Below are 25,338 nucleotides of genomic sequence, written 5' to 3' on the forward strand. Positions count from 1 at the left end.
CAGAACAACGGCAAAGGACCTTGTGAAGAAGCCACTGCTCCAAAACCGCCATAAAAAAGCCACTACGGTTTGCAACTGCATATGGGAACAAAGATCATACTTTTTGGAGAAATGTCCTCTGGTCTGATGAAACAAAAATAGAACTGTTTGGCCATAATGACCATCATTATGTTTGGATGAAAAAGGGGGAGGCTTGCAAGCCGAAGAACACCATCCCAACCGTGAAGGAAGGGGTGGCAGCATCATGTTGTGGGGGTGCTTTACTCCAGGAGGGACTGGTGCACTTCACAAAATAGATGGCATCATGAGGAAAGGAAAATTATGTGGATAAGTTGAAGCAACATCTCAAGACATCAGTCAGGAAGTTAAAGCTTGGTCGCAAATGGGTCTTCCAAGTGGACAATGACCCCAAGCATACTTCCAAAGCTGTGGCAAAATGGCTTAAGGACAACAAAGTCAAGGTATTGGAGTGGCCATCACAAAGCCCTGTACTCAATTCTATAGAAAATTTGTGGGCAGAACTGAAAAAGTGTGTGCGAGCAAGGAGGCCTAACAAACCTGACTCAGTTACACCAGCTCTGTCAGGAGGAATGGGCCAAAATTCACCCAACTTATTGTGGGAAGCTTGTGGAAGGCTACCTGAAAGGTTTGGCCTAAGTTAAACAATTTAAAGGCAACGCTACCGAACACTAATTGAGTGTATGTAAACTTCTGACCCACTGGGAATGTGATGAAAGAAATAAAAACTGAAATAAATCACTCTACTATTATTCTGACATTTCACATTCTTAAAATAAAGTGGTGATCTAACTGACCTAAGACAGGGTATCTTTACTAGGATTAAATGTCAGGAATTGTGAAACTGAGTTTAAATGTATTTTGCTAAGGTGTATGTAAACTTCCGACTTCAACTGTACAGTGCCTTGCGAAAGTATTCGGCCCCCTTGAACTTTGCGACCTTTTGCCACATTTCAGGCTTCAAACATAAAGATATAAAACTGTATTTTTTTGTGAAGAATCAACAACAAGTGGGACACAATCATGAAGTGGAACGACATTTATTGGATATTTCAAACTTTTTTAACAAATCAAAAACTGAAAAATTGGGCGTGCAAAATTATTCAGACCCTTTACTTTCAGTGCAGCAAACTCTCTCCAGAAGTTCAGTGAGGATCTCTGAATGATCCAATGTTGACCTAAATGACTAATGATGATAAATACAATCCACCTGTGTGTAATCAAGTCTCCGTATAAATGCACCTCCACTGTGATAGTCTCAGAGGTCCGTTAAAAGCGCAGAGAGCATCATGAAGAACAAGGAACACACCAGGCAGGTCCGAGATACTGTTGTGAAGAAGTTTAAGCCGGATTTGGATACAAAAAGATTTCCCAAGCTTTAAACATCCCAAGGAGCACTGTGCAAATGCTAATATTGAAATGGAAGGAGTATCAGACCACTGCAAATCTACCAAGACCTGGCCGTCCCTCTAAACTTTCAGCTCATACAAGGAGAAGACTGATCAGAGATGCAGCCAAGAGGCCCATGATCACTCTGGATGAACTGCAGAGATCTACAGCTGAGGTGGGAGACTCTGTCCATAGGACAACAATCAGTCGTATATTGCACAAATCTGGCCTTTATGGAAGAGTGGCAAGAAGAAAGCCTTTTCTTAAAGATATCCATAAAAAGTGTTGTTTAAAGTTTGCCACAAGCCACCTGGGAGACACACCAAACATGTGGAAGAAGGTGCTCTGGTCAGATGAAACCAAAATTGAACTTTTTGGCAGCAATGCAAAACGTTATGTTTGGCGTAAAAGCAACACAGCTCATCACCCTGAACACCCTATCCCCACTGTCAAACATGGTGGTGGCTGCATCATGGTTTGGGCCTGCTTTTCTTCAGCAGGGACAGGGAAGATGGTTAAAATTGATGGGAAGATGGATGGAGCCAAATACAGGACCATTCTGGAAGAAAACCTGATGGAGTCTGCAAAAGACCTGAGACTGGGACGGAGATTTGTCTTCCAACAAGACAATGATCCAAAACATAAAGCAAAATCTACAATGGAATGGTTCAAAAATAAACATATCCAGGTGTTAGAATGGCCAAGTCAAAGTCCAGACCTGAATCCAATCGAGAATCTGTGGAAAGAACTGAAAACTGCTGTTCACAAATGCTCTCCATCCAACCTCACTGAGCTCGAGCTGTTTTGCAAGGAGGAATGGGAAAAAAATGTCAGTCTCTCGATGTGCAAAACTGATAGAGACATACCCCAAGCTACTTACAGCTGTAATCGCAGCAAAAGGTGGCGCTACAAAGTATTAACTTAAGGGGGCTGAATAATTTTGCACGCCCAATTTTTCAGTTTTTGATTTGTTAAAAAAGTTTGAAATATCCAATAAATGTCGTTCCACTTCATGATTGTGTCCCACTTGTTGTTGATTCTGCCTGAAATGTGGCAAAAGGTCGCAAAGTTCAAGGGGGCCGAATACTTTCGCAAGGCACTGTATATACATTCTATTGGTTGCAATAATTTTTATAATCATTTAAATTGAAAAATCTTCTTTTTAAGTTGTCATTTTGCGTATCAGTTCATAAACCATGTGGCATGGAATGTGGCATCAAAAATCTCTTCCTAACTATTTTGCCATCTATATAGCACAGCTGTAAAAAAAATTCAACTTGAAAAAAAAAGTTCCTTTATATTTAACTGATATACCGACAAGTTCTTTACTGTTCCCCCTTCAACTTGCTTCTTCCATTTTTGCGGTAATGGTGCAATTAGTTGATTGTAATTTTGGGTAGAGCCTCTCCCTGTGTGTTTGAGCACATGCATGTCTGCCTTGGTGTCTGTATGTGCACAGCAGTGCCAGTACTGTACATTATACTGAATGGCTATATGTGTTATTCAACCATTGTACAGCATAGTGGATACTACTGTTCTGCCTTTTATTCTATTCAGTGCTCTGCCCACTGGGTTGCTTCTCTCAATAAGACCCTGTCTTCATTCATTTGAATAATTTCTCAGGTTCTCTCAAACAGTTCTGTGACAGTGTTCTAGAATGTATCCTCCTCTCTTCAGATTACAGATTGAGGTGTCTACCAAGCCCCAGCGTCTGACCGAGCAGATGGACAGGGCTGTCACTAACAACTTCAAGCCTGTGTCCAACCATGTTGCTAACGTAAGAACACTACCATATCACATGTTAAAATCAGTGCGTGTCTGCTTGCATGCTCCTGAAGGTTCCATATCTTTGTAGTGTTGGATCAATATACATTTGGAACTGTAATGTGCACTTCTACCATGCTCCCTCCTTGCCCCTGTGTGGGTTTTCCGTGGGTTGTTTTGTGTAGGTGGAGTATGAGAAGAAGAAGAGGGCTGAAGGTAGGATGGTGAGGGCAGACAGACAGCAGGTGATGGACATGCTCTTCTCCGCCTTTGAGAAACACCAGTACTACAACATCAAAGACCTGGTGGAGGTCACCAAGCAACCTGTGGTTAGTCACACAAACAGCAACCTGTTCACTGTCCTGTCTGATTTCATTACCATAAGTGAGTATGCGCTGCGAGCGGTTCTGCTCAGCCTTCCAAGATAGTTTCCACTCCACCACTCCACCACGGTAACCCTCTCTCTCCAAGATCGATTAGACTCTACCACTGTAACCCTCTCTCTCTAGGATCGATTACACTCCACCACGGTAACCCTCTCTCTAGGATCGATTAGACTCCACCACTGTAACCCTCTCTCTCCAGGATCGATTAGACACCACCACTGTAACCCTCTCTCTCCAGGATCGATTAGACACCACCACTGTAACCCTCTCTCTCCAGGATCGATTAGACTCCACCACTGTAACCCTCTCTCTCTAGGATCGATTAGACTCCACCACTGTAACCCTCTCTCTCCAGGATCGATTAGACACCACCACTGTAACCCTCTCTCTCCAGGATCGATTAGACTCCACCATGGTAACCCTCTCTCTCCAGGATTGATTAGACTCCACCATGGTAACCCTCCCTCTCCAGGATTGATTACACTCCACCACTGTAACCCTCTCTCTCTCCAGGATCGATTACACTCCACCACTGTAACCCTCTCTCTCTCCAGGATCGATTACACTCCACCACTGTAACCCTCTCTCTCTAGGATCGATTAGACTCCACCACTGTAACCCTCTCTCTCTAGGATCGATTAGACTCCACCACTGTAACCCTCTCTCTCTAGGATCGATTACACTCCACCACTGTAACCCTCTCTCTCTCTAGGATCGATAACACTCCACCACGGTAACCCTCTCTCTAGGATCGATTACACTCCACCACTGTAACCCTCTCTCTAGGATCGATTACACTCCACCACTGTAACCCTCTCTCTCTAGGATCGATTACACTCCACCATGGTAACCCTCTCTCCCCAGGATCGATTAGACTCCACCACTGTAACCCTCTCTCTCCAGGATCGATTAGACTCCGCCACTGTAACCCTCTCTCTCCAGGATCGATTACACTCCGCCACGGTAACCCGCTCTCTCCAGGATCGATTAGACTCCGCCACGGTAACCCGCTCTCTCCAGGATCGATTAGACTCCACCCCTGTAACCCTCTCTCTCTAGGATCGATTAGACTCCACCACTGTAACCCTCTCTCTCCAGGATCGATTACACTCCACCACGGTAACCCTCTCTCTAGGATCGATTAGACTCCACCACTGTAACCCTCTCTCTCTGGGATCGATTAGACTCCACCACTGTAACCCTCTCTCTCCAGGATCGATTACACTCCACCACTGTAACCCTCTCTCTCTAGGATCGATTAGACTCCACCACTGTAACCCTCTCTCTCTAGGATTGATTAGACTCCACCACTGTAACCCTCTCTCTCCAGGATAGATTAGACTCCACCACTGTAACCCTCTCTCTCCAGGATCGATTACACTCCACCACTGTAACCCTCTCTCTCCAGGATCGATTACACTCCACCACTGTAACACTCTCTCTCTGGGATCGATTAGACTCCACCACTGTAACCCTCTCTCTCCAGGATCGATTAGACTCAACCACTGTAACCCTCTCTCTCTAGGATCGATTAGACTCCACCACTGTAACCCTCTCTCTCTGGGATCGATTAGACTCCACCACTGTAACCCTCTCTCTAGGATCGATTACACTCCACCACTGTAACACTCTCTCTCTAGGATCGATTACACTCCACCACTGTAACCCTCTCTCTCCAGGATTGATTAGACTCCACCACTGTAACCCTCTCTCTAGGATCGATTAGACTCCACCACTGTAACCCTCTCTCTAGGATCGATTACACTCCACCACTGTAACCCTCTCTTTCTAGGATCGATTAGACTCCACCACTGTAACCCTCTCTCTCTAGGATCGATTAGACTCCACCACTGTAACCCTCTCTCTCCAGGATCGATTACACTCCACCACTGTAACCCTCTCTCTCCAGGATCGATTACACTCCACCACTGTAACACTCTCTCTCTGGGATCGATTAGACTCCACCACTGTAACCCTCTCTCTCTAGGATCGATTAGACTCCACCACTGTAACCCTCTCTCTCCAGGATCGATTAGACTCCACCACTGTAACCCTCTCTCTCTAGGATCGATTAGACTCCACCACTGTAACCCTCTCTCTCTTGGATCGATTACACTCCACCACTGTAACCCTCTCTTTCTAGGATCGATTAGACTCCACCACTGTAACCCTCTCTCTCCAGGATCGATTAGACTCCACCACTGTAACCCTCTCTCTCCAGGATCGATTAGACTCCACCACTGTAACCCTCTCTCTCCAGGATCGATTACACTCCACCACGGTAACCCTCTCTCTCTCTAGGATCGATTACACTCCACCACGGTAACCCTCTCTCTCTAGGATCGATTACACTCCACCACTGTAACCCTCTCTTTCTAGGATCAATTAGACTCCACCACTGTAACCCTCTCTTTCTAGGATCGATTAGACTCCACCACTGTAACCCTCTCTCTCTAGGATCGATTAGACTCCACCACTGTAACCCTCTCTCTCTAGGATCGATTAGACTCCACCACTGTAACCCTCTCTCTCTAGGATTGATTAGACTCCACCACTGTAACCCTCTCTCTCTAGGATCGATTACACTCCACCACTGTAACCCTCTCTCTCTCTAGGATCGATAACACTCCACCACGGTAACCCTCTCTCTAGGATCGATTACACTCCACCACTGTAACCCTCTCTCTAGGATCGATTACACTCCACCACTGTAACCCTCTCTCTCTAGGATCGATTAGACTCCACCACTGTAACCCTCTCTCTCTAGGATCGATTACACTCCACCATGGTAACCCTCTCTCCCCAGGATCGATTAGACTCCACCACTGTAACCCTCTCTCTCCAGGATCGATTAGACTCCGCCACTGTAACCCTCTCTCTCCAGGATCGATTACACTCCGCCACGGTAACCCGCTCTCTCCAGGATCGATTAGACTCCGCCACGGTAACCCGCTCTCTCCAGGATCGATTAGACTCCACCCCTGTAACCCTCTCTCTCTAGGATCGATTAGACTCCACCACTGTAACCCTCTCTCTCCAGGATCGATTACACTCCACCACGGTAACCCTCTCTCTAGGATCGATTAGACTCCACCACTGTAACCCTCTCTCTCTGGGATCGATTAGACTCCACCACTGTAACCCTCTCTCTCCAGGATCGATTACACTCCACCACTGTAACCCTCTCTCTCTAGGATCGATTAGACTCCACCACTGTAACCCTCTCTCTCCAGGATCGATTACACTCCACCACTGTAACCCTCTCTCTCCAGGATAGATTAGACTCCACCACTGTAACCCTCTCTCTCCAGGATCGATTACACTCCACCACTGTAACCCTCTCTCTCCAGGATCGATTACACTCCACCACTGTAACACTCTCTCTCTGGGATCGATTAGACTCCACCACTGTAACCCTCTCTCTCCAGGATCGATTAGACTCAACCACTGTAACCCTCTCTCTCTAGGATCGATTAGACTCCACCACTGTAACCCTCTCTCTCTGGGATCGATTAGACTCCACCACTGTAACCCTCTCTCTAGGATCGATTACACTCCACCACTGTAACACTCTCTCTCTAGGATCGATTACACTCCACCACTGTAACCCTCTCTCTCCAGGATCGATTAGACTCCACCACTGTAACCCTCTCTCTAGGATCGATTAGACTCCACCACTGTAACCCTCTCTCTAGGATCGATTACACTCCACCACTGTAACCCTCTCTTTCTAGGATCGATTAGACTCCACCACTGTAACCCTCTCTCTCTAGGATCGATTAGACTCCACCACTGTAACCCTCTCTCTCCAGGATCGATTAGACTCCACCACTGTAACCCTCTCTCTCCAGGATCGACTAGACTCCACCACTGTAACCCTCTCTCTCCAGGATCGATTACACTCCACCACTGTAACCCTCTCTCTCCAGGATCGATTACACTCCACCACTGTAACCCTCTCTCTAGGATCGATTAGACTCCACCACTGTAACCCTCTCTCTCTAGGATCGATTAGACTCCACCACTGTAACCCTCTCTCTCCAGGATCGATTAGACTCCACCACTGTAACCCTCTCTCTCTAGGATCGATTAGACTCCACCACTGTAACCCTCTCTCTCTAGGATCGATTACACTCCACCACTGTAACCCTCTCTCTCTAGGATCGATTAGACTCCACCACTGTAACCCTCTCTCTCCAGGATCGATTAGACTCCACCACTGTAACCCTCTCTCTCCAGGATCGATTAGACTCCACCACTGTAACCCTCTCTCTCCAGGATCGATTACACTCCACCACGGTAACCTCTCTCTCTCTAGGATCGATTACACTCCACCACGGTAACCCTCTCTCTCTAGGATCGATTACACTCCACCACTGTAACCCTCTCTTTCTAGGATCAATTAGACTCCACCACTGTAACCCTCTCTTTCTAGGATCGATTAGACTCCACCACTGTAACCCTCTCTTTCTAGGATCGATTACACTCCACCACTGTAACCCTCTCTCTCTAGGATCGATTACACTCCACCACTGTAACACTCTCTTTCTAGGATCGATTAGACTCCACCACTGTAACCCTCTCTCTCCAGGATCGATTAGACTCCACCACTGTAACCCTCTCTCTCTAGGATCGATTAGACTCCACCACTGTAACCTTCTCCAGGGTGCTTCACAGGGAGAACAGCATGTCAGAGTGAACTATAGTACCCTGAGGCCTGATTAGTCATGCCGTAATAAGTTGAACAGGATCAGAACACATACTGTAGACCTGTATCTGGAGGATGAATGTCAACCATTACCCACTATTGACATCTGGTGGACATTATCAACTACAACAAATGGCTTTTGACACTAAGAATAACAGGTAGACTCGCCTCACTGGTAGATGCTTCTAGTTTTCAGAGTAAGGGTGCAGGCTGTAGCTGTGTGATAATGGACACTGTAGAAAGAGCCTCTCTCCTATAGACATATATAAAGGAGATTCTGAGAGATGTTTGTCTGTGTGTTTCCTGTAGACCTACTTGAAGGAGATCCTGAGGGAGATAGGAGTGTACAACACTAAAGGGACGCACAAGAGTACATGGGAACTGAAGCCAGAGTACCGCCACTACCAGGGAGGAGAGGAGGAGATAAAGGGTGACTAGCCCAGAACAGAGCACCCTGTCTGGGATACAGACATTGACCTGAGGGCCTACCATCACAGAAGTCTTTGTTCTTTTGTCTTTCACTTTATCTAAAACTGATACCCAAAACGACATGATCACAAAGGGTCTACCTTTCATCAGCTGTTGGTGGGATGGTGTGTGGGGATCGTGCACTATGAACCAGACTGTGTGAAACACTTGCCTTAAAGCAACACTCTTTTGGATGGCTTCTTTTTTATGTTGTTTGGTGCAGCTTATAGAAATTGTAATATTTGTTTTCTTCACTCTACTTACAGAAGCTGAAAGTTTACACTATCATTTGTAAATCATTTATAAAATAATGTAACTACCGGTTTTGGAATATTTGACATTTTCTTTCAATGAATGTGACAACAAGCTTTTGAGGTAAACTACACATATATACATGCATACAAATGAGTGGATTCTGACATTTAAGCCACACCCGTTGCTGACAGATGTATGAAGTGGAAAGCCATACAATCTCCACGGACAAACATTGACAGTAGAATGGCCTTACTGAAGAGCTCTGACCGTCATAGGATGCCACCTTTCCAACAAGTCAGTTAGGCTTGTGTGCAGCTGCAAATTTGATACAAGTTAACAGAACACTGCAATACTCAAAGTTGAACACCATAATCAATAAGATCCATACCGTAACACTGTCACAGCACCCTTTCTGTCAACCCCATAGACATGACTTGGTTTGGGCATCATATAATACTTCCATTCCAAACGTAATGCAGAGTCGTGGTCTGGTTGGTCCCTGGTCGTGGGTCAGGTGAGATGCAGCAGCTAATAGAAACAAAGTTCTGAGACCTGAGTATTACTATGAAAGAGAGGAGGAAGGGCAGTGGTTATAACAAGTGTTATTATTACACAAGTAGACTGAACTAAAGGGTCTTGGGCATTTCTCCATCTCCAGGCCGTCCTCACGGATGTCCAGCAGACCAACCATACCATCTGGGTTCATAGACTCACCTGTAAAATAAAAAAAATACAGTGGGAGGGAGGATGGTGAGAGAGGTGGAGAGTGAGGTGGGAGCAGGAGGGTAGAGAGGGGTGGAGAGTGAGGTGGGAGCAGGAGGGTAGAGAGAGGTGGAGAGTGAGGTGGGAGTAGGAGGGTAGAGAGGGGTGGAGAGTGAGGTGGGAGCAGGAGGGTAGAGAGAGGTGGAGAGTGAGGTGGGAGTAGGAGGGTAGAGAGGGGTGGAGAGTGAGGTGGGAGCAGGAGGGTAGAGAGGGGTGGAGAGTGAGGTGGGAGCAGGAGGGTAGAGAGGGGTGGAGAGTGAGGTGGGAGCAGGAGGGTAGAGAGAGGTGGAGAGTGAGGTGGGAGTAGGAGGGTAGAGAGGGGTGGAGAGTGAGGTGGGAGCAGAGGGGAGTGAGGTGGGAGCAGGAGGGTAGAGAGAGGGGTGGGAGCAGGAGGGTAGAGAGGGGTGGAGAGTGAGGTGGGAGCAGGAGGAGGGGTAGAGGTGGGAGCAGGAGGGTAGAGAGGGGTGGAGAGTGAGGTGGGAGCAGGAGGGTAGAGAGGGGTGGAGAGTGAGGTGGGAGCAGGAGGGTAGAGAGGGGTGGAGAGTGAGGTGGGAGCAGGAGGGTAGAGAGTGAGGTGGGAACAGGAGGGTAGAGTGAGGGGTGGAGAGTGAGGTGGGAGCAGGAGGGTAGAGAGGGGTGGAGAGTGAGGTGGGAGCAGAGTGAGGTGGGAACAGGAGGGAGAGTGAGGGGTGGAGAGTGAGGTGGGAGCAGGAGGGTAGAGTGAGGGGTGGAGAGTGAGGTGGGAGCAGGAGGGTAGAGAGGGGTGGAGAGTGAGGTGGGAGCAGGAGGGTAGAGAGGAGAACAGGAGGGTAGAGTGAGGGGTGGAGAGTGAGGTGGGAGCAGGAGGGTAGAGAGGGGTGGGAGCAGGAGGGTAGAGTGAGAGGTGGGAGCAGGAGGGTAGGTAGAGTGAGAGGTGGGAGCAGGAGGGTAGAGTGAGGTGGGAGCAGGAGGGTAGAGATGGGTGGAGAGTGAGGTGGGAGCAGGAGGGTAGAGTGAGGGGTGGAGAGTGAGGTGGGAGGAGGGTAGAGAGGGGTGGGAGCAGGAGGGTAGAGTGAGAGGTGGGAGCAGGAGGGTAGAGTGAGAGGTGGGAGCAGGAGGGTAGAGTGAGAGGTGGGAGCAGGAGGGTGGAGTGAGAGGTGGGAGCAGGAGGGTAGAGTGAGGTGGGAGCAGGAGGGTAGAGTGAGAGGTGGGAGCAGGAGGGTAGAGTGAGAGGTGGGAGCAGGAGGGTAGAGTGAGGTGGGAGCAGGAGGGTAGAGTGAGAGGTGGGAGCAGGAGGGTAGAGTGAGAGGTGGGAGCAGGAGGGTAGAGTGAGAGGTGGGAGCAGGAGGGTAGAGTGAGAGGTGGGAGCAGGAGGGTAGAGTGAGAGGTGGGAGCAGGAGGGTAGAGTGAGAGGTGGGAGCAGGAGGGTAGAGTGAGGTGGGAGCAGGAGGGTAGATTGAGGGGTGGAGAGTGAGGTGGGAGCAGGAGGGTAGAGAGGGGTGGAGAGTGAGGTGTGAGCAGGAGGGTAGAGTGAGGGGTGGAGAGTGAGGTGGGAGCAGGAGGGTAGAGTGAGGTGGGAGCAGGAGGGTAGAGTGAGGGGTGGAGAGTGAGGTGGGAGCAGGAGGGTAGAGTGAGGTGGGAGCAGGAGGGTAGAGTGAGAGGTGGGAGCAGGAGGGTAGAGTGAGGGGTGGAGAGTGAGGTGGGAGCAGGAGGGTAGAGTGAGGTGGGAGCAGGAGGGTAGAGTGAGAGGTGGGAGCAGGAGGGTAGAGTGAGGTGGGAGCAGGAGGGTAGAGTGAGGTGGGAGCAGGAGGGTAGAGTGAGGTGGGAGCAGGAGGGTAGAGTGAGGGGTGGAGAGTGAGGTGGGAGCAGGAGGGTAGAGAGGGGTGGGAGCAGGAGGGTAGAGAGGGGTGGAGGGAGCAGGAGGGTAGAGAGGGGTGGGAGCAGGAGGGTAGAGTGAGGTGGGAGCAGGAGGGTAGAGTGAGGTGGGAGCAGGAGGGTAGAGTGAGGTGGGAGCAGGAGGGTAGAGTGAGAGGTGGGAGCAGGAGGGTAGAGTGAGGTGGGAGCAGGAGGGTAGAGAGAAGGGTGGAGAGTGAGGTGGGAGCAGGAGGGTAGAGTGAGGTGGGAGCAGGAGGGTAGAGTGAGGTGGGAGCAGGGTGGAGAGTGAGGTGGGAGCAGGAGGGTAGAGTGAGGTGGGAGCAGGAGGGTAGAGTGAGGGGTGGAGAGTGAGGTGGGAGCAGGAGGGTAGAGTGAGGTGGGAGCAGGAGGGTAGAGAGGGGTGGAGAGTGAGGTGGGAGCAGGAGGGTAGAGAGGTGGGAGCAGGAGGGTAGAGTGAGGGGTGGGAGCAGGAGGGTAGAGTGAGAGGTGGGAGCAGGGGTGGAGAGTGAGGTGGGAGCAGGAGGGTAGAGAGGGGTGGAGAGTGAGGTGGGAGCAGGAGGGTAGAGTGAGGGGTGGAGAGTGAGGTGGGAGCAGGAGGGGAGAGGTGGGAGCAGGAGGGTAGAGTGAGGTGGGAGCAGGAGGGTAGAGTGAGGTGGGGAGTAGAGTGAGGTGGGGCAGGAGGGTAGAGTGAGGTGGGAGCAGGAGGGTAGAGTGAGGGGTGGAGAGTGAGGTGGGAGCAGGAGGGTAGAGTGAGGAGGTGGGAGCAGGAGGGTAGAGGGTAGAGGGGTGGAGAGTGAGGTGGGAGCAGGAGGGTAGAGTGAGGTGGGAGCAGGAGGGTAGAGTGAGGTGGGAGCAGGAGGGTAGAGTGAGGAAGCAGGGGTGGAGAGTGAGGTGGGAGCAGGAGGGTAGAGAGGGGTGGAGAGTGAGGTGGGAGCAGGAGGGGAGAGAGGGGTGGAGAGTGAGGTGGGAGCAGGAGGGTAGAGTGAGGTGGGAGCAGGAGGGTAGAGTGAGAGGTGGGAGCAGGAGGGTAGAGTGAGAGGTGGGAGCAGGAGGGTAGAGTGAGGGGTGGAGAGTGAGGTGGGAGCAGGAGGGTAGAGTGAGGTGGGAGCAGGAGGGTAGAGTGAGGTGGGAGCAGGAGGGTAGAGTGAGAGGTGGGAGCAGGAGGGTAGAGAGTGAGGTGGGAGCAGGAGGGTAGAGTGAGGTGGGAGCAGCAGGAGGGTAGAGTGAGGTGGGAGCAGGAGGGTAGAGAGAGGGGTGGAGAGTGAGGTGGGAGCAGGAGGGTAGAGTGAGGTGAGGTGGGAGCAGGAGGGTAGAGTGAGGTGGGAGCAGGAGGGTAGAGTGAGGTGGGAGCAGGAGGGTAGAGAGGTGGGAGCAGGAGGGTAGAGTGAGGTGGGAGCAGGAGGGTAGAGTGAGGTGGGAGGAGGAGGGTAGAGTGAGGTGGGAGCAGGAGGGTAGAGTGAGGTGGGAGCAGGAGGGTAGAGTGAGGTGGGAGCAGGAGGGTAGAGAGGTGGGAGCAGGAGGGTAGAGTGAGGTGGGAGCAGGAGGGTAGAGTGAGGTGGGAGCAGAGAGGGGTGGAGAGTGAGGTGGGAGCAGGAGGGTAGAGAGGGGTGGAGAGTGAGGTGGGAGCAGGAGGGTAGAGTGAGGGGTGGAGAGTGAGGTGGGAGCAGGAGGGTAGAGTGAGGTGGGAGCAGGAGGGTAGAGTGAGAGGTGGGAGCAGGAGGGTAGAGTGAGGTGGGAGCAGGAGGGTAGAGTGAGGTGGGAGCAGGAGGGTAGAGTGAGGGGTGGAGAGAGGTGAGGTGGGAGCAGGAGGGTAGAGAGGGGTGAGGTGGGAGCAGGAGAGTGAGGTGGGAGCAGGAGGGTAGAGAGTGAGGTGGGAGCAGGAGGGTAGAGTGAGGTGGGAGCAGGAGGGGTGGGAGCAGGAGGGTGAGGTGGGAGCAGGAGGGTAGAGTGAGGGTGGGAGCAGGAGGGTAGAGTGAGGTGGGAGCAGGAGGGTAGAGAGGTGGGAGCAGGAGGGTAGAGAGAGGTGGGAGCAGGAGGGTAGAGGAGAGGTGGGAGCAGGAGGGTAGAGTGAGAGGTGGGAGCAGGAGGGTAGAGTGAGAGGTGGGAGCAGGAGGGTAGAGAGGGGTGGGAGCAGGAGGGAGAGTGAGGTGGGAGCAGGAGGGTAGAGAGGGGTGGAGAGTGAGGTGGGAGCAGGAGGGTAGAGGTGGGAGAGGGGTGGAGAGTGAGGTGGGAGCAGGAGGGTAGAGTGAGGGGTGGAGAGTGAGGTGGGAGCAGGAGGGTAGAGTGAGGTGGGAGCAGGAGGGTAGAGTGAGAGGTGGGAGCAGGAGGGTAGAGTGAGGGGTGGAGAGTGAGGTGGGAGCAGGAGGGTAGAGTGAGAGGTGGGAGCAGGAGGGTAGAGTGAGAGGTGGGAGCAGGAGGGTAGAGTGAGGTGGGAGCAGGAGGCTAGAGTGAGGTGGGAGCAGAGGGTAGAGGGTGGGAGCAGGAGGGTAGAGAGGGGTGGGAGCAGGAGGGTAGAGTGAGGTAGAGGGTAGAGTGAGGTGGGAGCAGGAGGGTAGAGTGAGGTGGGAGCAGGAGTAGAGGTAGAGTGAGGTGGGAGCAGAGGGTGGGAGAGTGAGAGGTGGGAGCAGGAGGGTAGAGTGAGGTGGGAGCAGGAGGGTAGAGTGAGGTGGGAGCAGGAGGGTAGAGTGAGGTGGGAGGGGTGGTAGAGTGAGGTGGGAGCAGGAGGGTAGAGTGAGGTGGGAGCAGGAGGGTAGAGGGTGGGAGCAGGAGGGTAGAGTGAGGTGGGAGCAGGAGGGTAGAGCAGGAGGGTAGGTGGGAGCAGGAGGAGAGGTGGGAGCAGGAGTAGAGTGAGGTGGGAGCAGGGTAGAGTGAGGTGGGAGCAGGAGGGTAGAGTGAGAGGTGGGAGCAGGAGGGTAGAGTGGAGAGTGAGGTGGGAGCAGGAGGGTAGAGTGAGAGGTGGGAGCAGGAGGGTAGAGAGAGGTGGGAGCAGGAGGGTAGAGTGAGGTGGGAGCAGGAGGGTAGAGTGAGGTGGGAGCAGGAGGGTAGAGTGAGGTGGGAGCAGGAGGGTAGAGTGAGGGGTGGAGAGTGAGGTGGGAGGGAGGGTAGAGGAGGGTAGAGTGAGGTGGGAGCAGGAGGGTAGAGTGAGGTGGGAGCAGGAGGGAGAGTGAGGTGGGAGCAGGAGGGTAGAGTGAGGTGGGAGCAGGAGGGTAGAGTGAGGTGGGAGCAGGAGGGTAGAGTGAGGTGGGAGCAGGAGGGTAGAGTGAGAGGTGGGAGCAGGAGGGTAGAGTGAGAGGTGGGAGCAGGAGGGTAGAGTGAGAGGTGGGAGCAGGAGGGTAGAGTGAGGTGGGAGCAGGAGGGTAGAGTGAGGTGGGAGCAGGAGGGTAGAGTGAGGTGGGAGCAGGAGGGTGGAGAGTGAGGTGGGAGCAGGAGGGTAGAGGGTGGGAGCAGGAGGGTAGAGAGGGTGGAGAGTGAGGTGGGAGCAGGAGGGTAGAGTGAGGTGGGAGCAGGAGGGTAGAGTGAGGTGGGAGCAGGAGGGTAGAGTGAGGTGGGAGCAGGAGGGTAGAGTGAGGTGGGAGCAGGAGGGTAGAGTGAGGTGGGAGCAGGAGGGTAGAGTGAGGTGGGAGCAGGAGGGTAGAGTGAGGTGGGAGCAGGAGGGTAGAGAGGGGTGGAGAGTGAGGTGGGAGCAGGAGGGTAGAGTGAGGTGGGAGCAGGAGGGTAGAGTGAGGTGGGAGCAGGAGGGTAGAGTGAGGGGTGGAGCAGGAGGTGGGAGAGGAGGGGTGGAGAGTGAGGTGGGAGCAGGAGGGTAGAGAGGGGTCGAGGGAGCAGGAGGGTAGAGTGAGGTGGGAGCAGGAGGGTAGAGTGAGGTGGGAGCAGGAGGGTAGAGTGGGGTGGGAGCAGGAGGGTAGGGTAGAGTGGAGAGTGAGGTGGGAGCAGGAGGGTAGAGTGAGGTGGGAGCAGGAGGGTAGAGTGAGGTGGGAGCAGGAGGGTAGAGTGAGGGGTGGAGAGTGAGGTAGGAGCAGGAGGGTAGAGAGGGGTGGAGAGGTGGGAGCAGGAGGGTAGAGAGGGGTGGAGAGTGAGGTGGGAGCAGGAGGGTAGAGTGAGGTGGGAGCAGGAGGGTAGAGTGAGGTGGGAGCAGGAGGGTAGAGAGGGGTGGAGAGTGAGGTGGGAGCAGGAGGGTAGAGAGGGGTGGAGAGTGAGGTGGGAGCAGGAGGGTAGAGTGAGGGGTGGAGAGTGAGGTGGGAGTAGGAGGGTAGAGTGAGGTGGGAGCAGGAGGGTAGAGAGGGGTGGAGAGTGAGGTGGGAGCAGGAGGGTAGAGGAGGGGTGGGGAGCAGGAGGGTAGAGTGAGGGGTGGGAGCAGGAGGGTAGAGTGAGGGGTGGGAGCAGGAGGGTAGAGTGAGAGGTGGGATCAGGAGGGTAGAGTGAGGTGGGGGCAGGAGGGTAGAGTGAGGGGTGGAGAGTGAGGTGGGAGCAGGAGGGTAGAGTGAGGTGGGAGCAGGAGGGTAGAGAGGGGTGGAGAGTGAGGTGGGTGCAGGAGGGTAGAGAGTGAGGTGGGAGCAGGAGGGTAGAGTGAGCTGGGAGCAGGAGGGTAGAGAGGGGTGGAGAGTGAGGTGGGAGCAGGAGGGTAGAGTGAGGGGTGGAGAGTGAGGTGGGAGCAGGAGGATAGAGTGAGGGGTGGAGAGTGAGGTGGGAGCAGGAGGGTAGAGTGAGGGGTGGAGGGTGAGGTGGGAGCAGGAGGGCAGAGTGAGGGGTGGAGAGTGAGGTGGGAGCAGGAGGGGTGGAGAGTGAGGTGGGAGCAGGAGGGTAGAGTGAGGGGTGGAGGGTGAGGTGGGAGCAGGAGGGCAGAGTGAGGGGTGGAGAGTGAGGTGGGAGCAGGAGGGTAGAGACGGGTGGAGAGTGAGGGAGAGAGATTGGGTAAACAGAAACAAGGAGATAAGGGCGAGACCAAATGAGTGAAAGAGAATCGGCATAATGAATACACCCCAGGTTCTCCTCAAGTCTAGGAATACCCAGCAAGCTCGGGTAGAACATGTGTAACTAACTGGGCTATTAGGCGGTAGTAGATGTAGTTGGTTACCTGGTAGTTCTTCATGTTGCCCATGATCATCTTGATCTCCTCCTGAGCTCCAGTCGTGAAGGGCTTCACTCCATCTGGGTTGTTCTCCTCCAGCTTAGCCTTGATCATGTGCGCACACACGCACCTTAAACTGTGTTTAATTTAAAATAGTGACTGTTTTAAATGTACAATTACAGCTTTGCGGGGTGCAAAGGGGGATTGATAGGGCTAACCTAACATCACACATACACCCCTTACTAACACACTCACACCTTCATGTAGTCCTTGATATATCCTTTATATGAGTCCTTGGTGAAGGATGTCTCTTGCAGTCTGTGGTTGAGAACGATGTCCACTCCATTGACCGTCCTGGACTCACAGACGTCATCCTGCACTTCTGCCGACGCATTCGCCCCCAGCAAAGAGTCATCAATGTTCTACTGACCATCTGAAGGGAGGACCGGAGGAAGATAGGAGGGGAGAGAGGGAAGGGAAGAGAGTGAGTGCTGAGTCACTCAGTGGTTGGGTCTCAATACTGTCAAACACCTTATTGTGGCCTCCCTAGTGGCGCAGTGGTCTAAGGCACTGTATTGCAGTTGCTAGCTGTGCCATCCTGGTTTGAGTCCAGGCACTGTTGCAGCCGGCCACGACCCATGGGGCGGCGCACAATTGGCCCAGCGTCGTCCAGGTTAGGGCAGTGTTTGGCTGACAAGGATGTCCTTGTCCCATCTCACTCTAGCGACTCCTGTGGAGGGCCGGGCCCTTCACCTCTCCCGAGTCCATATGGGAGTTGCAGCGATGAGCCAAGACTGTAACTACCAATTGGATACCACGAAATAAAACACCTTATTGTACTAGTCTTCATAAACTCTGTTTTAGTGCAAAGCTATGAGACAATACCCAACTTAATTACTGGCTCCAAATCCTGATACACCTCATCTGTCAGCCCCAAATCTCATAGAGCATATACCTGCATTGGAGACGCATCCTTTCCCTGAACTTCGAACAAGATCCCATTTGGTGATTATTTGATCTTGTAAATGTCTGAACATTTCATCCCCTGCAATAAGAACAGAATGAATTGAAACCACATTAATAGTTCACAGTTAAAGTTACATTTGGTTTGCCTCAGACCTTGTACAAACTTTCCCCAGGCTAGGGCCAAGCCCTGCTGCCGCCGGTAACATAGCTGAGCTTGCCCACTATTTGTTAGATGGCTGACAGACAGACTACAGACGCTGCTATGGTACTAGCAAGAGCTGCTAGATTTGCAAAGCTAACATAACTGGATTAGAAGCATACCATAAAACTAATAGTATGTGTGCAAATGACCTGTGGGTGGAAAGTCGACTGTACAGTGATTGAGTGTTTTGGTGTTAGTTGACAGTGCCTTTTGACAGCGTGCACATGGAAAGCAGCTGCAGACTGGCTACTGAACAAGCTAATATCCACATACCGGTATGCCTTGTACCGTTAGCTGCACCTGTTTAATTTATTATAGGACGTGCACGACCTAGCTCCTAGCCTTCACGATAAGTAAATATTCACCTGTTACATTACCAAACCAAATGGGTCCCCTTTATTAAAAGCCCCAAAAATCTAATCACATTTTGTCACATGCACTGAATACAAGTGTAGACCTTACAGTGAAATGCTTACTTACAAACCCTTAACCAACAATGCAGGTAAGAAAAAAATAAGTGTTTACTAAATAAATTGATGTAAACAAATAAATTAACTTGTAGAAAAAGGAGGAAGGGAAGCGCTGCTAAGGTACACAGGTCTGGTAGACAGAAGGTGCTCTTTGATAAAAGCGTAAATTTGAATAAATAAATCAAAATGAATAAAATAGAAAAATGTAAAATAACTAAAGAGCAACAATAAAATAACAGTAACGAGGCTATATACATGGTGTACTGGTACAGAGTCAATGTGCGGTGGCAAAGGTTAGTCGAGGTAATTTAGGTAATATGTACAGTGGTGGAAAAAGTAACCAATTGTCATACTTGAGTAAAAGTATAGATACCTTAATAGAAAGTTACTCACAAAAGTGAAAGTCACCCATTAAAATTCTACTTGACTAAAAGTCTAAAAGTATTTTGTGTTAAATATACTTAAGTATCAAAACTAAATGTATTAATCGTTTAAAAATCCTTATATTAAGCAAAGCAGACGGGCCTATTTTATTGTTTTAAAAATGTACGGCTAGCCAGGGGCACACTCCAACACTGACAATATTTACAAAAGATGCATTTGTGTTTAGTGAGTCAGCCAGCCCAGAGGCAGTAGGGATGACTGAGTGTTATCTTGATAAGTGTGTGAATTGGACAATTTTCCTGTCCTGCAGACACCCAAAAAAACTAAAGTAGTACTTTAAAGTATTTTTACTTAAGTACTTTAGACCACTGAATATGTACATATAGGTAGAGGTAAAGTGACTATACATAGATAATAAAAAGAGAGTAACAGCAGCGTAAAAATGGGGAGGGGGGTCAATGCAAATAGTCCGGGTAGCTATTTAGTTAGTTGTTCAGGAGTCTTATGGCTTGGGGGTAAAGCTGTTAAGAAGCCTTTTGGTCTTAGACTTGGCGCTTCTGTACCGCTTGCCGTGCAGTAGCAGAGAGAACAGTCTATGACTAGGGTGGCTGGAGTCTTTGACCATTTTCAGGGCCTTCCTCTGACACCGCCTAGTATAGAGGTCCTGGATGGTAGGAAGCTTGGCCCCAGGAATGTACTGGGCCTTACGCACTACCCTAAAGTAGTGCCTTGTGGTCGGAGGCCGAGCAGTTGCCATACCAGGCGGTGATGCAACCAGTCAGGGTGATCTCTGGTGCAGCTGTATAACTTTTTGAGGATCTGAGGACCAATGGCAAATCTTTTCAGTCTTCTGAGGGAGAATAGGCGTTGTCGTGCTCTCTCGTGTGTTTGGACCATGACATTTCGCTGATGGAACTTGAAGCTCTCAACCTGCTCCACTACAGCCCCGTCGATGAGAATGGGGGCATACTCGCCCCTGCTTTTCCTGTAGTCAGCTGGTGTATTAGTGTAAAATAGGTTATGGTAAAATCATACACAACTGAGGTTACGTGTGGGCCTGTGCAAGGCCTTTGCCTTTGGTTTCACAGCACTGGGAACCATGAAAGACCCCATCAGTTAATTCTGAATAGATACCATGATACAGCATGATTTCAAGGAAAGACATTCATTGGCATTCGATATATTTGTCCATACCAGTGATGATGTCCTTGTAGATGATCATTTTGTCGGTTTGAAGTTTGGAATTCAACACTCACAGAGTTACTCACGGAGTAAAAGTAGTCAAATATAAATACCCCCAAAAAACTACTTAAGTAGTAATTGAAAGTATTTTTACTCACAAACACAGGTTTGAGTCATTAAAACTTGTTTTTTAACCACTCCAGACCTTATGAAATGGATGGTCTTAAACTGCAGTCATTTATGTCTGAGATTATATGAACATGATGGAGCATTCTAACATATCTGTATCCATTCATCATGTTTTATGTAATCGGGAAAACCTCAATCAACCCTTGATACAGTTTGGAAATCAACTTTGGGGGTTTGTCAGACAGCCTTAAAATAACATCTGGCTTGTTCAGTGTTTGCTGGACCAAGATAATAATTGTATCTGCAAAAATTCACCTCACCTCTGTCAGACTGGTATTCCCTGGCTGCCTGACCCTGCTGAGACCCCTGTCACAATCTGATCCCCCTAAAAGGAGGCATGTCAAAGAATTACCTTGGTGTACATTGATACATTTTATTATCCGAGAATAGAATCAATGGTTCAATAATTGAAATGACCATTATTTCCAGATCCCAGACTGTAGATTTAAGCTGCTGTCCTGTAGGTCAACCCATCAAATCAAGATGGAACTTTGATCATTCACTGAATATACTGCAAAATTCACCTGAGCTCCGTAGACTTGTCTTCCCTGGCTGTCTGACCATGTGCTGTCACCATCTGATCCTGCTAAGACATGAACACTATTTATTTTGAAACGGTCCTCTTTCTGCTTTCTATGCGTCAGCCTATCTATTGTATTAAAATCACATTTTTCCTACACACAGAATTCGCTGCTTCAACTTCAGTAGCCCACCTGTCTTTGTTGGGCGTGAGCGTTCAAGTGCGTCAAGTATGTGTGGTCTCATTGAAATATAGTAGGCTGTCTACATGGGCGAAGAATCACGTGGAAGTTAACTTGAATATGAAATGAATTTTAATATGATTAGACTGTAGTTTACTACAGTGTCTGTAAATAAATATTGATAATGAAAAGAAGTGTAGGGCGCTCAACTAATGTGAATCGAAGTGCAATCAAAACATGTAATCATAATTTAAAAGGAAAAGGCACAACGCCCACATATGGTGAGACAGCGTTGCGCCTTTTCATTTTCAAAGAGTATAGAGGGTATTGATTTGTCTCTGCCTGCAAATCGTCCTCCTGAAAGGTAGGCTACATCCTATAGGACTATGCAAAACGTAGCAAGGGTCGCTGTCATCATTCTCGCTGCCTCCAGTTCAGTAGCCATACCCGCGATATCAGCTGCGAATGTGGTCTCAATTAAATAGAGTTGGCTATAGCCTATGTATACATGGGCGGAGAATCACGGGCCAGTTATCTTTCCTGGGAAATGCACTTCCTAAATATGCCTATGTCTAGGCTATAGTTTATTATATTGCCTAGAAATAGGCCCAAATATTGATCACCCATTTTTCTCCGTCATCCCACTCCTAAAAGGTAGACTATAAAAAAAAAACTCAAGAGAAATTGCGAGTCTCTCCAATTCGGCTCTCATCAAACTACATATAGCATATTGGCTGATACAACCCAGTAATACTATGTAAGGGACATTTGTGAATCTGGTAATATAACGATTTTCTTACATTATGTTTGCGGATTTGATATTGCTTATATGGCGCAAAATTGCTTGGACTACGGCTGCAAATGAGCTGCGGCTGCAAATGAGCTGCGTCACATACGCCTAAAATAAATGCGGTAGGGTTAGGGACCAGTTCTTGCGGTAGCGGGTGGAGCTGCATGAAGAAATCGGTCCCGCACAGACTTCTACTGTGCACCATGACAGTGAAGCCTGAACATTTTGAGCTGTTTATTACTGTGTCAGTGTGAAAAGTAGGGAATTAGCTAGGGAAATTGACAGATCAATCACGTTATATTAATACAACGCACATTGCAATGAAAAAACGTCATATCAATCTTCAATTGTTTGGCCGATGGTTGTATTGAGGTCTAGTTTGATTGAGGCAAAAATAATGGGTTATGTAAGCCAATTTTTGGCCAGCTCTGTCACTAACAAAACATCAACTGGCAAAAGCTTGCCAAGTTCATTTAGTTATGAAAAGTCGAGAGGGGATCTGGTATCAGGATAAATATGACAATGAGTCACCGATTGTATACTATGTATTTTTTATTAGCTAAGCAATAAGTGGTAAATGCAATTTTCGTATATACGGGCACTCTGTCCCACCTCGCAGGGCAAACAGAGAAGTAACTTGTTCTTGACATAGATATTATAAATATACTCTGACAGAAAAAGTTCCTGCTTCCGAGCCGGCCTGTCAGAGTAGAGACTGGGCGTGGTTTAGACTCACCCAGCCTATCGTTGATTGTTGTCGTACGAGCTGGTACCAGCCCCCGGGCGCTCCAATTGATAGATGTAACTTGCTCTGTCGAGTATCTATGTGCTCATACCCTAGATACCGTTATCACATATCTGGTTTCTGTTATTGTTAAGTTTGAGTTCTAACAAAAAACAGTCTGTGGTTTGCTATGTTCTGTATGTGTCCGTTTTTATGTTATTCTGTATTTTTCCATCATGAGAAAGGCCCATGGCCCTGAAACTGTTAACAATGTTTCAAGTCAGCTATGTTGCATAACACATACATACATCCACACAAGCCAACAGCAGATAATATTCAATCACGTATATGGTAACGGGCTATAGTGCATAACACAGAATCCTCATACTAGCAACTTCTAAACAATTACCTATTACTATAAGTGAGTACTATTTTATTGGTAATGTTAATTATTACACATTAAATGCTAAGCCAATTATATTATATGACTGTTGCCTCCCGTTTAAGTTCATTGTGATGGAGGTCACTAGCTACAGTTGTGTATTCAACCTAGCTTTTAGCTAGCTAACTTTAGCTAGGTCGATGTGAGAAAAAAAGTAACTAAACAAAACATGTTTTATTATCATCTGAAACAATATATTTATCCTGTCTTGAATGAAAAGGTCATATTTTGAAATCTCCCAAAATAAAAGGGATCTCTAATGAGACAGATTCTCCTCAATCTTGCATTACAAACACTAACGTTACACTTGTCTATTCAGTATGGAACACCGTTTGGATCTTTGCGTGTCTAAAAGATACATGTCAAATAACACTAGTTATCACAGCTTCTTTAAGCTTCTTTACCAATCAGGACCTGAATATGACTCCACGTCACATAATAATTTAACACGGTCATTCATTTTGAACGTAGGAATAATTACCTGCTTAATATTCATATATTAATATTAATGAGGTTAGTTACAACTGAGGTTGGATTGAAAACTTACAGGAAGGTAGCTCTCCAGGAACAGGGTTGGAGAGCCTAGGACTAATGGATCTAGTTCTTAGATCAATGCATTTGAAATTCGATAAGTCACTAAGAAGGTGCAGTTCCCAGAAGTGGAGCTGTCACTTAATACAGTGGATGGGAAGCCTTATTTCATGTAGTTCTAATTAAATGATAATGGCTGAACTTAATTTGTTCTTAATGTAGGACATCAAATTATCAGATTTGGATGAGTTGGCTGCAATGTGGCAGCAGTACTTCAGTAAATATCAGCAACGGATATTGGTTATCAGTGAATTGTCAGTAAAGTGTTTCTAAAAAAACTAAACCTTAACACCAAGACGAGCAATATGGATTGTATCATTTAATTTGAATGATCATTAAGTGAACAATAACAGCCAATATGGAAATACAGTGATTTTGGAAAGTGTTCAGACCCCTTGACTTTTTCCATATTTTGTTACATTAGAGCCTTATTCTAAAATGTATTAAATAAGTAAAAATGTAGCATCATACCCAAGAAGACTCTATGGTGTCATCGCTGCCAAATTGTGTTCAATTCAATTTTCTCCCTCATTTAAAAAAATCAAATTAACTAACCATAGCAGTATACACATGTAATGAATTTCTGTTAGAATGAACATTAATCTATTCTTTGTGGGTTTCAATTACAAACGGTTCTATATTTTATCTAAGCAAATAAAACACCCCAATCCATCCATTCAGTTTGAGATCCAAAACAATCCATTCACACAGGCCCCTAAAACCCTCAAACTTTTACAGATGCGCAATTGAGCACAACCTGTCGGGCTGTATCACTGCCTGATACGGCAACTGCACCATCCGCAACCGCAGGCCTCTCCAGAGGGTGTTGCAGTCTGCCCAATGCATCACTGGGGGCAAACTACCCTGCCCTACAGGACACCTACATCACCCAATGTCACAGGAAGGACAAAAAGATCATCAAGGACATCAACAACCCGAGCCACAGCTTGTTCACCCCGTTAACATCCAGAAGGCGAGGTCAGTACAGGTGCATCAAAGCTGGGACAGAGAGACTGAAAAACAGCTTCTATCTCAAGGCCATCAGACTGTTAAACAGCCACCAGATCTGTGTTATATTCTCCTACTACATTCATTTAACATTTCCACAAACTTAAAAGTGTTTTCTTTCAAATGGTATCCAGAACATGCATATCTTTGTTTCAGGTCCTGAGCTACAGACAGTTAGATTTGGGTATGTCATTTTAAATGAAAAGTGGGAAAAAAGGAGTGGATCACTAGTCACTTTAATAATGTTTACATACTGCTTTATGAGATGAGTAAAGCAGTATGTAAACAGCAGTTTACACTGGCAATAACATCTGCTAAATATGTGTATGTGACCAATAACATTTGATAAACAGTCGCTTAGGGCCTGACCCCAAAAAATCTATAAAAAATAGAAACTCAGTGTTACTTACTGTTGAGAGTTAAAATAGTAGAATACACAAGATCTTTGTCAGTCACTGACAGTCACTCAATTAGCCATGTCAGCTAACAAGTTTCAAATATTTGCCAGCAAACAAATGGAAAAAATATACAAATATTTACATACTTGTAAACGTTACTTGGAATACAAGACAAATACATATTCTATATACTTACCAACTTCACAGCCAATGTCTGCAAAAAAACATATTTGTAATATTGTTTTAAATTTGTATAACAGGTTATTTACAATAACATATAATATACAACAAGATGCAATGTAGTAAAATACCTACCGTGTTGAGGTGGGGAGCCGGCCAAGCAGTGGAAACAAGGGTGGGGAAAACAGACAAAACAGATGACAGACGATAGACACGATGAACAGACAAATTCATGCACATTGACAACATGAGACAAACAAGACACATGAAAATGCTTGCCGCATCTCCTGCACCGGGCCACCTTCTTACCTTTTCTCACGCAGTGTAGTAGTTTTGGAATTGTTAGTTAGATTACTCGTTGGTTATTACTGCATTGTCGGAACTAGAAGCACAAGCATTTCGCTACACTCGCATTAACATCTGCTAACCATGTGTATGT

At 48.5% G+C, this 25,338-nt stretch overlaps 1 protein-coding gene and 1 pseudogene across 1 annotated transcript in view; one reads left to right on the forward strand and one right to left on the reverse strand.

Annotated features, from left to right (window-relative positions):
* LOC139406094 (general transcription factor IIF subunit 2-like) overlaps positions 1-8,703 on the forward strand; it is a 50,999-nt gene extending 42,296 nt beyond the window's left edge. Inside the window, exons 6-8 of the mRNA XM_071148562.1 lie at positions 3,085-3,184; positions 3,357-3,500; positions 8,575-8,703. Of these exons, the coding sequence (XP_071004663.1) occupies positions 3,085-3,184; positions 3,357-3,500; positions 8,575-8,703 (373 nt within the window). The remainder of the gene's footprint in view (positions 1-3,084; positions 3,185-3,356; positions 3,501-8,574) is intronic.
* A 580-nt stretch (positions 8,704-9,283) lies between these two features.
* On the reverse strand, positions 9,284-19,916 carry LOC139385923 (translationally-controlled tumor protein homolog; annotated as a pseudogene).
* Positions 19,917-25,338: the final 5,422 nt, after the last annotated feature.

The sequence above is a fragment of the Oncorhynchus clarkii genome, chromosome 3, assembly GCF_045791955.1.
Source record: "Oncorhynchus clarkii lewisi isolate Uvic-CL-2024 chromosome 3, UVic_Ocla_1.0, whole genome shotgun sequence".
In the NCBI taxonomy this organism is placed as follows: domain Eukaryota; kingdom Metazoa; phylum Chordata; class Actinopteri; order Salmoniformes; family Salmonidae; genus Oncorhynchus; species Oncorhynchus clarkii.